This window comes from Engystomops pustulosus, chromosome 7 (genome assembly GCF_040894005.1).
Source record: "Engystomops pustulosus chromosome 7, aEngPut4.maternal, whole genome shotgun sequence".
Taxonomy (NCBI): Eukaryota; Metazoa; Chordata; class Amphibia; order Anura; family Leptodactylidae; genus Engystomops; species Engystomops pustulosus.
This window is the reverse complement of record NC_092417.1, coordinates 164,806,487-164,821,759: the sequence shown is the minus strand read 5'-3', so window position 1 is coordinate 164,821,759 and position 15,273 is coordinate 164,806,487. Positions and strand designations below refer to the sequence as shown.

The 15,273-nt window shown below is 46.8% G+C and overlaps 2 protein-coding genes across 2 annotated transcripts; one reads left to right on the top strand and one right to left on the bottom strand.

The window, feature by feature from the left end:
• Positions 1-224: 224 nt before the first annotated feature.
• On the bottom strand, positions 225-15,272 carry MTCH2 (mitochondrial carrier 2). Its single transcript, XM_072118670.1, has 13 exons — positions 15,106-15,272; positions 6,445-6,529; positions 4,716-4,822; positions 4,275-4,301; positions 2,958-3,005; positions 2,817-2,874; positions 2,102-2,153; positions 1,962-2,021; positions 1,319-1,412; positions 1,194-1,235; positions 1,017-1,084; positions 863-938; positions 225-453 (listed from the first exon to the last, which is right to left on the bottom strand). The coding sequence occupies exons 1-13, from the start codon at positions 15,190-15,192 to the stop codon at positions 367-369; spliced, it is 891 nt and encodes a 296-aa protein (XP_071974771.1). The 5' UTR covers positions 15,193-15,272; the 3' UTR covers positions 225-366.
• LOC140069052 (phospholipase A2, minor isoenzyme-like) lies at positions 8,525-9,387 on the top strand. The gene has a single exon (XM_072114384.1). It carries the CDS (start codon positions 8,546-8,548, stop codon positions 9,161-9,163), a length of 618 nt encoding a protein of 205 aa, XP_071970485.1. The 5' UTR covers positions 8,525-8,545; the 3' UTR covers positions 9,164-9,387.
• Position 15,273: the final 1 nt, after the last annotated feature.

Here is a 15,273-nt window from a genome sequence, read left to right as displayed (position 1 = left end):
CTGCTAGTTTTATGGGGTAACATCCTGTGAGTGTCCCATTAAGGAGTTGAGGGCTATGCTGTGTGCATGGGCTACTCTTGCTCCCCTTCATGTGATCACACACATTTCTATCTTGTGGATAGGAGACAAGGTTGTGACTTTAGGACAGCCCCTTTGTCCTCAGAGCGCAGGTTTCAGGACTATAGTGATGTCTCCAGTTACGTCACAGGAAGGCAGACACAGTCTTGAGCTGTCAATAATGAATGTTTATTAAAAAGGAAAATCATATAGAATTGTAAACAAAATGTGTACAAATTAAACTCTCCCCGATCCCCCCAGCAGAGTGAGAGGCGGCAGATGCGGGCCGGGACCCTGATGCTCTTCACTTTAATAAAATCTCTTCTGTTCATAGACGTAGCTCTTTCCGGCAGGAACCTTGCGGAAAAACAGGCTGTTTCCCCGATTTGTGTTTCCCTAGAAAAAGCAGAATATATAACGTATAAGGAACATTACAACCTCCTACGACTTTAACAGGAGTGATGCAAGGACACAGGAAGAGTCCAGGACTCCCCCTGGAGACAGGTGCATGCTTTGGGGAATGATCACTAGAAGACATCATGTTCACTTGCGCTACTCATATTTTCAAATGCAAATGAGTCAGAGGGGCTCCGGGCTTAATTAACAGCTATGGAGCCAAGAGCCCCCTAAAGTCCATTTGCACAATTTAATGTCTTTTTTTCTTAAAAACAAGATCATAAGAGGCTAAAAGTAGAGCAAATTTTGTCAGAGGGGACGCACAGCAACATGTAATCGTTGTTGGTTTACAATCCTTCATGCTAGTGGTAGATTTCCTTTAAAGCTATATAGATGTCGACGTCTTTACCTCTTTCTTGAGCTGACTCCAGCAGTCCGTCCAGGAAGAGTAGACGGGGGCATAGGGAAGGCGGCCGCCAGCCAGTCTGCAAAATACAAGCATGAGCGGCCATGACAGGATGAAAGCTGCAGGCGGACAGGACCTGTACTCGCTGTATACTCACCCGCAGTTATTCACAGCCATGAGGTTTGACACTAGGACGAATGGGTAGGTCAGCATACTGGCCAGGAACTGCAGGGACAAGATCCAATATAACATTAATTACCATAAAAGCAGAGTAATTTCAATTTACAGGAAAGTAAATGCTCCCCCTTGTGGTAGAGAGGGGTCTTACACTCACCCCGGTGACAGCTTGAGAGTAGCTTTTCATCTCACCCACTGCCTAGAAAGAAGAATAAATTAGTATTAGCAAAACAGAGACCAAACAATGGAGACAAGACAGCGGAGGGGATAACGCGGACTTACCCCGTTTTCCAGCGCGTATTTGTTGATGAGGTAAGCCACCATGTTACAGATCCATAGGGAAAGGACATCTCCCAGCAATCTCGGGATCAGACCACTGGACACAAGGAAGCGAAGATCTGTCATTAGCGGACATTTACCATGTGGGGAGCATAGACATCTACTGCAAATGGGGGCAGCGCTTGGCGAGTAGTGCCATGAGGAGTTAATATTTAGGATTTTTGCTAGTACTGAAGGTCAGGCAACTAGGGATTACATATTGAAGCCCTATCATAAGAAGGATAATGGGTTGTCCTGGGATAACGGGGGGGAGGTCTAGTGATTCCAGGTTTCATCGGGGAAAATCCCTCTAGACCACAAAGCGTGGGGAAAGTGGCCTAAGGGTTTTGAATACAGTTTGAACAGGATGTATGCATACATTGGCGCTGCGGAGAGGAGCTAAGGGCTACGGATCGGTACCGTGCCGCACGTGTGCTGCACCGTACCGCTCCCCTACAGGGCCGTGAGCCCATAGAAGTGTATGGGGGATGTATATACGTCGGCTGTATATACGTCCCCCATACGTTCGTGTGAATGTAGCCTAATGTAGAGGGTTTCTATGATTTTGGGTCACATAACTATACAAAGAATCTAGATAACAACTCACGCAAAAAATCCCAACACTCCTTCTTCTCTGTATATGGTCACTATGGACCCGAAGATCCCACTGAAAAAGATCATCAGTCTAAGTTATGTCATTCACCGACATCAGAGGACACTGTGATTCTGTACGAGGAGGACACATACTCATATTTGGTCTCTCTCCCAATGAACTGCACCATACACCGTAGCGTGATCACTGCGAATGAAGAGGAGCAGATACAGGATAAAGTCAATCACTTATTCTCCTTTGGTCATCCTAACATTTGGAGGGACGTGCTTGTCTCCATCTAGTCACAATCTACATGCTGGTAGTAGGAAGAATCCATGGTTGTCCTTACAATGCAGATTCTCTTCCAGGTCACACTCATCACATGAGGAGCTTCACTACTGAGCATGTACATAAACTGCAACCTCATTCATGTCAACTAAAAGCCCAGAAGAGAGTGCACAACCACACTCCAGTCTGGGAGTGGCAAGTACTTGTCAGCTGTACTGTACTGCTCCCGGGTCCTCTCCTGGAGCCTGGAAAGGAGAGGGTTTATTGTCCGCCATTGTGGTTGTTGGTAAATATCGGGTGCTGGTCACTGGTGCAACCCCTTAAAATTGAGCAGCCTGACAATGTCTGTTTACTCCTGCCCTAAATCCTTAGATCAGGAATAGAACAGACATTTAAAGGAGGAAGCATAATTTTTCAAAAATTTTGATAATTAATTTTTTAGCCCATACTGTAATGTTCAAACGCTACTATATTTATTATATATTTTTGGATTCGGAGTCCGTTTTATGATGGCTGTGACTCAATCCCTCGGTTTAAACAGATTATATTTTACGTGTCTCTCTTTAAAAACGTATGACGTACCATGGAAGGGGTGTGTGATGAGGGTAGCAGCAGAACGGGCAACCATCTCCTGAGTAGTCTGGAAAAGAGAAACCAATGATGGGTAAAGGAGCCATCGTGTGATGTAGGAGATTACCCAATACATGAAAATGTGGCGCTTACCTCTTTTATGACATATTCAAGGTTATCTTTTTGTCTAGAATCGGACTCCTAGAAAACAAATAAAGAGATGATTACAATGGACCTCAAAATTCTTGTGGATTAAGTAAAAAATTTGTCAACAGAAACTTTTGTACTTTACTCTGATTAGTCATCAATATGAGATCAGTGAGTGGTCCAACACCCATCACACCGACTGATCAGGGGGTCCTGCTGGCTCATTAGCATAATTATACAAGTTGATTTTAGAAGTAAGGGGGCCATGGATCTATGAGTAATGTCCCTGGTTTATCATGATGGGTTTAGATTTCCTTTAGGGGTATTTGTAAATCAAGCAGTTCTTCATGCAGCAAAATTACAAAAAGATCTGCAGCAAAAAACATGAAGAAAATCCAGACAAATAGGATTTTCCATGGAAGATAATTTAATATTATCAAAGGCCAAATTGCATCCGCTGTAGAAAAAAACTATCCGTCAGTAGATTTGGGGCCCCTACACATCATGCAGCAGAGGATTACAGCCCAAAAGGTTGTAGCTTACAGCTGTTAGTTGCCATGTTTATGGGAATGGGGGGAGGAATAAAGCAATAGGTTTTGGTGACTTGGGTCTGTTTTGGACATCCATTATATGAACACTTCACACAGTGAAAGCCAAGGGCAGTAAACCGCGATTAAAGGGAACCGCTCACTTCATTTTCACTAAGGACAGGTTGTAGAAACCCATAACAGCTGCATTGAAAATATGCCTGCCTTCTCTAAGCATTAGCATGACAATATCATTGTGTGTTATGACTTACCTTGCACCTTCACAGAATCCTCTGTGTAGTCCCAGGGGTTGTGCTTTGGTTTGGATGCATTTCAAAAACAACACATGACTTGTCCGTTCTGCAGACTGCTCAGCTCTCAGCCCCCATCTTTGTGCTCCTGCACAGCTCCTCCTCCTTCACAGAGGTCACAGCCTGGTGAGCTGACATGAGTGGGAGCACAAAGGTGGGGTCTAAGAGCTGAGGAGTCTGCAGCACAGACAAGTCACATGTTGTATGAAATGCATCCAAACCAAAGCCCAACCCCTGGGACTACATAGAGGATTCTGGCAGGGTGCAAGGCAAGTTGTAACACACAATTATATTGTAAAGTAAATGCTTAGAGAAGGCAGGAATATAATTGAAAGATACCTTGTGCAGAGCCTGAAGTGAGAAGCAGGACTCCAGGTTGTTTGTGTAATGAATATATAAATTTCCAATATACTTTCTGTGTATTAAAAAAAAAAAAAAAAAAAAAAAAAAAGAAAAAAAGAATAAAACAAAAACAACCAACTTACCTCCATCTGATTCTGACTCTGGTAGCACTAGGACAAGAGGAAAAAAAATAAATAAAAAAAATCAACAACACATAACACTATAACCTGTGCCTCATCCGCTAATCTTACCGCCAACTGTGGTGACCTATTAATTCCCTCACAAGCGAACCCCTTAAATGCAGGACTGTTATAGTGCTGTTTACAATAACGTGGGGGGGGGGGGGGGGTGGGGGGGAGGCAGAGTGGAGTGGTCCATTTATGGGGAGATTTCCTGTTATAATTATGTTACCTCTCCATTCCCTCATTGTATGTACAACTTAGATGCACTGGATCCACTGCCACTTTTAATGTGCATCACCCATATACAGAGCAGGTAGGTGCTCCAAATCCTAATTCTTTACAAATCCATCTGCAGAGTGTCCAGAGGACAGATCATCCAGTGCCCCAGTACTAGACACTTACCTGCAAGACCTTGCTGTGTACCACCGTGCCCACCGCCCCAGCGCACAGCCGGGGGGCCAAGCCCTTGAAGAGTCCTCTCTTGCCATCGATACTAATGATGTGTTTTGCTGTAATGATACAAAGGGAGAGATTATTCACCGTCGCTTGGCAAAGAGATGACATTTTGTAGGGAGATGCCTCTCCATGCAGATGTTTATGGCATATACAGGGAATGAAGGGGATCTATGGCCAACGTGCTGCAGCCCGATGACATACATGATAACAGGAAAAGGGGAATATCTATAAGGCTATGTCTCCAACATCTTAAAAGCCACCATATTGGATCCAGGACAGGTTTTTCCAATGGGAAGATGGTCATATGTTCCTGTGCTGAACCACGAGAGGTATTAGAGATCTTATTGCAGACATTCATACGGAGACAGTTTTGGTTCTTTGATGCTACATGACCTCATTCCCAATGGCGGCCATGTTCTGCACATAGCCTAAAAAATAGGCCCCATCTCCTATCAGCGGGAGGGGGGGGGGATCCGATATGTCATTGTCCCTATAGCTTCGGAAATGAAAGGGTGTCGTGTATATGTGTCAAAAACTGAACAAGTTTCAGCACTGAACAAGCAGGGGATGTTGTGTGCTCAGAAAAGCGCATCATTGGGCATCATGATGGGCACCTGTGAAGATCCCACCATGAAGTGCTCTCAGGACTTTGAAGCCAGATCCTCTTTATTGTAAGGATTTTCCCCGAGTTGCTACATGTGTGTGAATGCGATTATACACAGATATTGGGCGTGGCCCAAGTTGTGCCAAAAATACGCAAAGTCCCTTCCGTTCCCCGATAAAGTTATCCGCAAAGTTTTTAATAATAAATCGGGCGTAAACTAAGCCAACAAGTAGTTGCAAAGAGACCGGTCACTGAGCAGGATTGTGAGAAGTCCGGCACAATCTGAGGAGACCACATGGATGTGAAGCGGGGCCCAGTACTCGCTGTTGGTTCAGCACACAACCCTAATTTACGCTTATGGGCTTAAGCCCGTGGCCCCGAGCGTGAGCCGACCACCCGGCCCACAAATTATAGAGCGGGTCGTAATTTTGCCAGGCATTGATTTTCCATGGTCATCTGTGTGACACGACAGATAAGCGACAATTAAGGAAACACAAGTTTGTGGCCCGGAAATAGCACGAGTGACAGTCCGTGCCGCCCAGGGTCAGTGGGACACAAGCGCGATAAGTCCTTGTGATTACAGTATGGAGCTGCTCTTGTGTCTCCTTACATCATATATCTCTATGATGCTCAGCGTCCAGTCCTCTGCACCGCGACCAGTCCGTGAAATCTGGTCAGCGCATTGTCCAGGATTCACAGACCGACTGTCGGATGAAGATTGCTTAATTTGGGAAAGAGAGGACCCGCTAAGGTTTGTTGATGTTTGATCTTACACTTAAAGGGCTCCACAGGATAGGGCCTAACTTGCTGATTGGCGGGGGTCTCAGTGATGCTCGGCCGTCTGCTCCATTCATCTCAGGAAGCAACGAGAATCGCTGATCCCCCACGACGTCACTGGGAGGGACGATGCTCAGGAAAATGGCGGCGCTCACTTACTGCCGGCTGCTTTGTCTAATTAGCTAAGATTCGCGATCGGTGAGCTGTACGTAGTGTTGTCCAACATCTCTGTCTCCGCTCATACAATGGGAATTTGTTTCTTATGATTTTGCACTGCGGTCGCTGGATACTCACCATAGGCAAAAAATCCCGGCAGCTGGTAGACCTGGCGTCCGAATATGTTTCTTCCCAAAGTCGGTGGCATCGGTTCGTGTCCCACCTGAAATGCAAAAGAAGCAGAGTCCATGAATATTCTCCTCTCTGCACCGCTGCTTACATTACAGCTGCTTTATAGGTAAACAAAGCCTTAGGCCCGCGTCCACACGTTGCGTTTTGAAACTCTTTAGATCAGCTGAGGAGAGGTGATTTTCCCAATTACATTACTGTTAACATTGTAAACATTGTGTTAACAATTGTAAACTGTAAAATAATTAAGCAAATCACCTCCCCTCAGCCTGTTGTAACGCAATGAAAACGCAACCAAAAACGCATGGTGTGAACGCGCCCTTATAAATGTACAGGTAGGAGGAAGGTGTGAGCCTCCGCCCCAGAGGAGACACGAAATATCTGACCTTATTTCTCCCTTCTACGACCCGGTAAATATAAGAGATGACACAATCTGCCTGGAATGTAAGACAAGACACGGACTCCCTGTGCAAACCACATGAAATTAATGGGTACGAAAAACCCAATGCGTTATATTTAGTGATGTGCTCCGGGTAACCCCTTCATGGAAAGTACCGCAACATATGAGGATGATCCCCCAAATCTCTAATAATTTATAGCTTTAAGATTACAATAAAACGCTACGACCGTCCGGAACGAATCGACTGCTTCAGCGACGTCCGTGTTCTTCAGCGACGTCCGTGTCTGTAGAAAGCGTCCAGCGCGCAAAGAGTTAAGGGGCGCAGCTACGACTTCCACTTCCCTGCGCAAACACGAAACACGTATATAAGGGACTGGAACAGATCTGACCCGCTGTAAAGAGGAACGGGGGCTTCATACAACGCAGGTACTGTGTCTCCCAAATATTATTATGTGGGGGGAGGCAGCACATCGGGGGGGGGGGGGGGGAATTCTGCTTTAAGATGGAAACCATGGGTGGTCTATACAGCAACTACTGACCTGTGTCCTTCAAGAAACTGAAGTGTCGATAGCAAGTCCTCGTCTGCTACTCAATGCCAATTGGCTGCTCTACAGCTACAGTGACAGATCTGTATCCCATTGTCTATTCATACACATATTTAAAAGGGGTATATTTTTAGCCATCTCTTTCCATCCCTGGACAATCCCTTTAAAAAGGAACAGTCGCCAGATTTTGCCCATTAAATTAGCAGCCCCCTCAGGTCGGGTTTGAAACATCTTTTTTTTACAATTGCCTCTTTTTTTGGTGAAATCTCATCCATTTAAAAATTCTCACCTAAAGTCCTGTGAAAACGGGGAGAGAAGAGCCATATTTGTCATCGGAGATTAGTTACAATAAGAGGCTTCAGCGAGAGAGTGACCTTAGATGTCCCTTAGATCTCTTGTTCTATAGCACCTAGAAACATGCAGCTGGTGTCATATTAAAGATAAGAATCCCATCTTTCACATAACAACAGGCCCGGGATTCTGCAAGCTATAAATTGGAGATGGAAAGTGGATCTTGATCTGCAGCTCACAATTGCTCAGTAGCCGCCTGTATCACCAGTTCTGTAGATCACAGAACCACAAGAATTATGTGATCTGAAAGACGAGATTGTTATATGTAATATGGAACCAAATCTAATCTAAAATCTAAACTTGATTGATCTCAGGGAAAAAAGTGACTCTTCTCTGCTCATTATCACATGACTTTGAAGGAGTATTTTATTTATTTTTTTTAAATTGGTAAATAAGTGAGACTTCACATAAAAGAGGGAAGTCTAGAAAGGACATTTCAGCTCCTACTTCAGCGGGCTGCTAGTTTAATGGGGTAAAATCTGGTGACCAGTTCCCTCCTTGTGCAGGCTCTCAAAGTGACTCATCTTTGGAAAAAAAAAAGTGACTCTTTTTGGCTAATTTTTTTCATGACTTCAGATGAGAATTTTTTTTTACATTTTTTAATAGGGAAAGGGGCAAAATTTCACATAAAAGAGGGAATTCTAGACCTGAGGGGGCTGCTAGTTTAATAGTGACAGATTCCTTTGAATAGATTTAGATGATTAAATGAAGTCTTCACATTTATCTCCACAGTAGAGTTCAGTCTTGACCCGAAATGAACAAGCTTGTGCTCTTCCTCTTGGTTTACACCTGTTACCCCCAGTATCTGATGTTCTGCAGCGATGCCGGGACCCCTGTCCGCCACAAGCGTGGGGTGCTGGACCTAGCGGTGACCCTGTGGTGTTACAGGAACAGGCTGCAGGTGCCCCTGCTGGGCATCAACCTATACGGATGTTACTGCGGCACAGGGGGTACCGGAGCGGCGGTGGATGACGTGGACCGCTGCTGCCTCCTCCACGACTGCTGTTACCGCTACTCCCGCATCGACCTGCAGTGCCACAGTAAGATAAAGTGGCACTTCTACCACTTCTCCTGCGGCACGTCACACACGCGGTGCCACTCGCCCACGCTGTGCGGCAGGATGGCGTGCGAGTGCGACAAGCAGTTTGCCGAATGTCTGACCAAGGCGAAGCCCAAGAAGAGGCATTTCTTCTATAACAGGAGGGACATGTGTGCCGGACCCCATGACGTGTGCCCCGAACTTCACCCCAATATAACGAAGTGGAGCCGGAACCTGACCGACCCGGACCACGGCGTGGCCCGGAGCAGGAAGAAGAGATGGAGAAGCCGGAAGAAGACAGAAAACATTGGGGGGTCGCCGCTGTGGATATAAGGGACCAGCTACAATCTCACTGTTATACAAAATTGCGCTCAGCGCTGATACAATTATTGTCCGGAGACCCTGAAGCCTTAAAATCCGGATTATCCAGCATTAGCGAGCCAAAGACTGAGGGCAGCAAGTGCCCGGAGCCCAGTGACCCCCTGGCAGTGCCACAGATATAGGGAACATAATGCAATTACTCGTTCATTGTTTGGTGATTACGATAGAGAATAAAATTTCGGAACCAAAGATTCCCCCTGGCTTCTATGTTGTAACATTTTTGTGTAGCGTACACAACATTCAGGGGAGGTTCCCAGGACTGGTGGAAGTCCCAGAGATCAGTCCTCATCCCTTTAGGCTGGATTCGCACAGAGCATTTGAATGGCGTTTTGGAGGCTACAGGGAGGAGCTCGGCCGGACAGTAATTGGTTAACATTGCGTTTGTGAAATGTGAGGATAACACTTGTAGGAATTGGGGCAAGAACTTCCTGGCAGCCTTTGATTTGTATTTCAAAACGCAATGCAAATCCTACCTGTTTGTGTAATGAAAAGTTATACAGTTTTCTAAGATACTTTCTGTTTTCATTCCGGTTTTCTAGATCTCTGCTTGCTGTCATTTTATAGGAGGATTCATTCATTGTTTACTTCCTGTGTATAAACACTGGTGCCCAATCATGTGATGTCACACAGGTGCACGGCTCGTTATATCCCTGGTCATGTGATGTCACACAGGTGCACGGCTCGTTATATCCCTGGTCATGTGATGTTACACAGGTGCACGGCTCGTTATATGCCTGGTCATGTGACGTCACACAGGTGCACGGCTCATTATATCCCTGGTCATGTGATGTCACACAGGTGCACAGCTCGTTATCTCCCTGGTCATGTGATGTCACACAGGTGCACAGCTCGTTATCTACCTGGTCATGTGATGTCACACAGGTGCACAGCTCGTTATCTCCCTGGTAATGTGATGTCACACAAGTGCACAGCTCATTATATCCCTGGTCATGTGATGTCACACAGGTGCACAGCTCATTACATCCCTGGTCATGTGATGTCACACAGGTGCACGGCTCCTTACATCCCTGGTCATGTGATGTCACACAGGTGCACACATCATAGACCAGGGGTATCACAAACCGTGCATCTGTGTGCCATCACATAACCAGGGACCGGTTTTTACACATAAACTGGTTTATATCCACAGGAAGTAAAGCATATCGGAAAATTGTATAACTTTTCATTTAACAAAAAACATCAATTATTTGCCGAAATGGAAACACCCCTTTAAAGAGAACCTGTCATGCAAATTAACCCACCGAAAAAAATACTTCATTAAAAACTATGATTAAAAAGCATTGCTCTTATCCCTAAATGAGTCCAATGAGGCCCTGCATATTCAGTGGTAACTGCATTGCCCCGCCTCTTTGTTCCTGATTGACAGGACTCACTGCTAGGACATGCTGCTATGTGGAGCACAGAGAGAGCTCCGTTACATCATTGGCCACTCCATGTCATCTAAGGTCCTGTTACATTTTAAACCATGTATGTATCGGATCACATGAACGTGCAAATATTCTGTAGACAACTTCATCAGTATAGGAAATCCCAGCAGCCTCCATGGAGGATGGGGAGAAGTAGAAGCCAATGGCGGCTGCTCATGATACTGCCGTGTGATCCGATACATACATGGGGTAGACGTTACATATATAAACGAGTAAAGAACCTTAGATGACATCAACCTGGTCACATGACATGCAGAGAAGAGGCAGAGAAAAAGGGGAGTAGATGGGAGGAGCCGGTGGTTCAGGACACGCCCCATCTGATGCCAGGTAACATAAGATAAAATAGGTCTTTATGGGAACCTGTCACTACCTGTATTAAGCCCTCTTAAAGGAATCCCCCTTTAAGAAGTGTCTTTACAGAAGGTGAATGATACACATTGTGCCCTGATTATCACCCTGGGATGGGGTGAACGGCCCCTGCCCACATTATCTGGCGCTGGACTTTCATACTAGTTGATAATGATTAGCTTGTAGTCTCCTGCCCTGAGGTGACCTCTGATCTCCAGGGAAGGTCTAGGGAGTCTCAGGGACGGGCAGGATTTACCAGCTTCATGTATCTACTGGCACCGGGCCCCAGCACCCAACCCCCCACCTACAGATCTCCACACCCAGAACACGTACAGAGATAGCCACATGCAGCGCACAGAGGCCTAATACAAGGGGCAGGTCCCTGTAGACTGTATACACAAAGTGTTATGTGATCTACAAGATCTATAATGTCATCCCTTATACACAGCATCAGGGGACAACATGGAGCATCAGGTCCTGCACACGCACGGCCGCCCCACTCATCCTCTATCACACAGTTTGGAAGTAGCTGCAGGACCTTAGGGTGCAGGAGCGATAGCGCCACCTAAGGGCATCGGCAGTCACCTCCATACACAGGACACTACAAGTGTAACAATGCTTACTACATGTGATGTGCACAAGCTACAGGCAGGAGTACAATACACAACCACAGTGCAGGACAGGACCCCGCGTCTACAAATGTGCGGGGACATAAAAAGCTAACACACACAAGGACATCCCAAATATTCAGCATGTGACAGCTGCTCCTGTATACTGGATGGGGGGGTATATAGTGACTCCTGTATACTGGATGAGGGGGTATATAGTGACTCCTGTATACTGGATGGGGGGGTATATAGCGACTCCTGTATACTGGATGGGGGGGTATATAGTGACTCCTGTATACTGGATGAGGGGGTATATAGTGACTCCTGTATACTGGATGGGGGGGGGGGGTATATAGTGACTCCTGTATACTGGATGGGGGGGGGGGGGTATATAGTGACTCCTGTATACTGGATGGGGGGGTATATAGTGACTCCTGTATACTGGATGGGGGGTATATAGTGACACGTGTATACTGGATGGGGGGTATATAGTGACACGTGTATACTGGATGGGGGGTATATAGTGACACGTGTATACTGGATGGGGGGTATATAGTGACACGTGTATACTGGATGGGGGGTATATAGTGACTCCTGTATACTGGATGAGGGGGGGGGTATATAGTGACTCCTGTATACTGGATGGGGGGTATATAGTGACTCCTGTATACTGGATGGGGGGTATATAGTGACTCCTGTATACTGGATGGGGGGTATATAGTGACACGTGTATACTGGATGGGGGGTATATAGTGACACGTGTATACTGGATGGGGGGTATATAGTGACACGTGTATACTGGATGGGGGGTATATAGTGACACGTGTATACTGGATGGGGGGTATATAGTGACTCCTGTATACTGGATGAGGGGGGGGGTATATAGTGACTCCTGTATACTGGATGGGGGGTATATAGTGACTCCTGTATACTCGATGGGGGGTATATAGTGACTCCTGTATACTGGATGGGGGGTATATAGTGACTCCTGTATGCTGGATGGGGGGTATATAGTGACTCCTGTATACTGGATGGGGGGTATATAGCGACTCCTGTATACTGGATGGGGGGTATATAGCGACTCCTGTATACTGGATGGGGGGTATATAGCGACTCCTGTATACTGGATGGGGGGGTATATAGCGACACGTGTATACTGGGGGGGGTATATAGTGACACGTGTATACTGGGGGGGGTATATAGTGACACGTGTATACTGGGGGGGGTATATAGTGACACGTGTATACTGGGGGGGGGTATATAGTGACACGTGTATACTGGGGGGGGTATATAGTGACACGTGTATACTGGGGGGGGTATATAGTGACACGTGTATACTGGGGGGGGTATATAGTGACACGTGTATACTGGGGGGGGTATATAGTGACACGTGTATACTGGGGGGGGGGTATATAGTGACACGTGTATACTGGGGGGGGGTATATAGTGACACGTGTATACTGGGGGGGGGGTATATAGTGACACGTGTATACTGGGGGGGGGGTATATAGTGACACGTGTATACTGGGGGGGGGGTATATAGTGACACGTGTATACTGGGGGGGTATATAGTGACACGTGTATACTGGGGGGGTATATAGTGACACGTGTATACTGGGGGGGGTATATAGTGACACGTGTATACTGGGGGGGGTATATAGTGACACGTGTATACTGGGGGGTATATAGTGACACGTGTATACTGGGGGGGTATATAGTGACACGTGTATACTGGGGGGGGTATATAGTGACACGTGTATACTGGGGGGGGTATATAGTGACACGTGTATACTGGGGGGGGGTATATAGTGACACGTGTATACTGGGGGGGTATATAGTGACACGTGTATACTGGGGGGGTATATAGTGACACGTGTATACTGGGGGGGTATATAGTGACACGTGTATACTGGGGGGGTATATAGTGACACGTGTATACTGGGGGGGTATATAGTGACACGTGTATACTGGGGGGTATATAGTGACACGTGTATACTGGGGGGTATATAGTGACACGTGTATACTGGGGGGTATATAGTGACACGTGTATACTGGGGGGTATATAGTGACACGTGTATACTGGGGGGTATATAGTGACACGTGTATACTGGGGGGTATATAGTGACACGTGTATACTGGGGGGTATATAGTGACACGTGTATACTGGGGGGTATATAGTGACACGTGTATACTGGGGGGTATATAGTGACACGTGTATACTGGGGGGTATATAGTGACACGTGTATACTGGGGGGTATATAGTGACACGTGTATACTGGGGGGTATATAGTGACACGTGTATACTGGGGGGGTATATAGTGACACGTGTATACTGGGGGGGTATATAGTGACACGTGTATACTGGGGGGGTATATAGCGACACCTGTATACTGGGGGTATATTGTATATACTGTACTGACCTCAGTATACTGGGGGAGGGGTATATAGGGACCCCTGTATACTGGAGGGTATATAGTATATAGTGACTCCTGTACACTGGGGGGTATATAGTGACTCCTGTACACTGGGGGGTATATAGCGACTCCTGTACACTGGGGGGTATATAGCGACTCCTGTACACTGGGGGGTATATAGTGACTCCTGTACACTGGGGGGTATATAGCGACTCCTGTACACTGGGGGGTATATAGTGACTCCTGTACACTGGGGGGTATATAGTGACTCCTGTACACTGGGGGGTATATAGTGACTCCTGTACACTGGGGGGTATATAGTGACTCCTGTACACTGGGGGGTATATAGTGACTCCTGTACACTGGGGGGTATATAGCGACTCCTGTACACTGGGGGGTATATAGCGACTCCTGTACACTGGGGGGTATATAGTGACTCCTGTACACTGGGGGGTATATAGCGACTCCTGTACACTGGGGGGTATATAGCGACTCCTGTACACTGGGGGGTATATAGTGACTCCTGTACACTGGGGGGTATATAGTGACTCCTGTACACTGGGGGGTATATAGTGACTCCTGTACACTGGGGGGTATATAGTGACTCCTGTACACTGGGGGGTATATAGTGACTCCTGTACACTGGGGGGTATATAGTGACTCCTGTACACTGGGGGGTATATAGTGACTCCTGTACACTGGGGGGTATATAGTGACTCCTGTACACTGGGGGGTATATAGTGACTCCTGTACACTGGGGGGTATATAGTGACTCCTGTACACTGGGGGGTATATGGTATATAGTGACTCCTGTATACTGGGGGGTTATATACTATATAGTGACTCCTGTATACTGGGGGGTTATATACTATATAGTGACTCCTGTATACTGGGGGGAGGGAGTATATAGTGACTCCTGTATACTGGAGGGAGGGGGGAATATAGTAAACAGTGACAGTCTGTCAGCTCTGCACGTGATGACAGCTCTGCGCCGTGCTGCAGCTGCTGCAGCTCCTCTTGCTCTCTCCCGCCTCCCCCCATTATAATGGAGGCTCCGCCCCGGGGCCCGCACTCACCTGCACCAGCATCTTCACGTACATGAGCGGGTGGGACACGACGGTCAGGCCGGAGCCCAGCAGCAGCTGACTGGCCGTGTCCGCCATCTTGGAAACGTCACGGAAGCCCGGGCGGAGGATTCAAGGAGAAACCTTCACTACAAGCCGGAAGTGCAGAGAGAGGAGCAC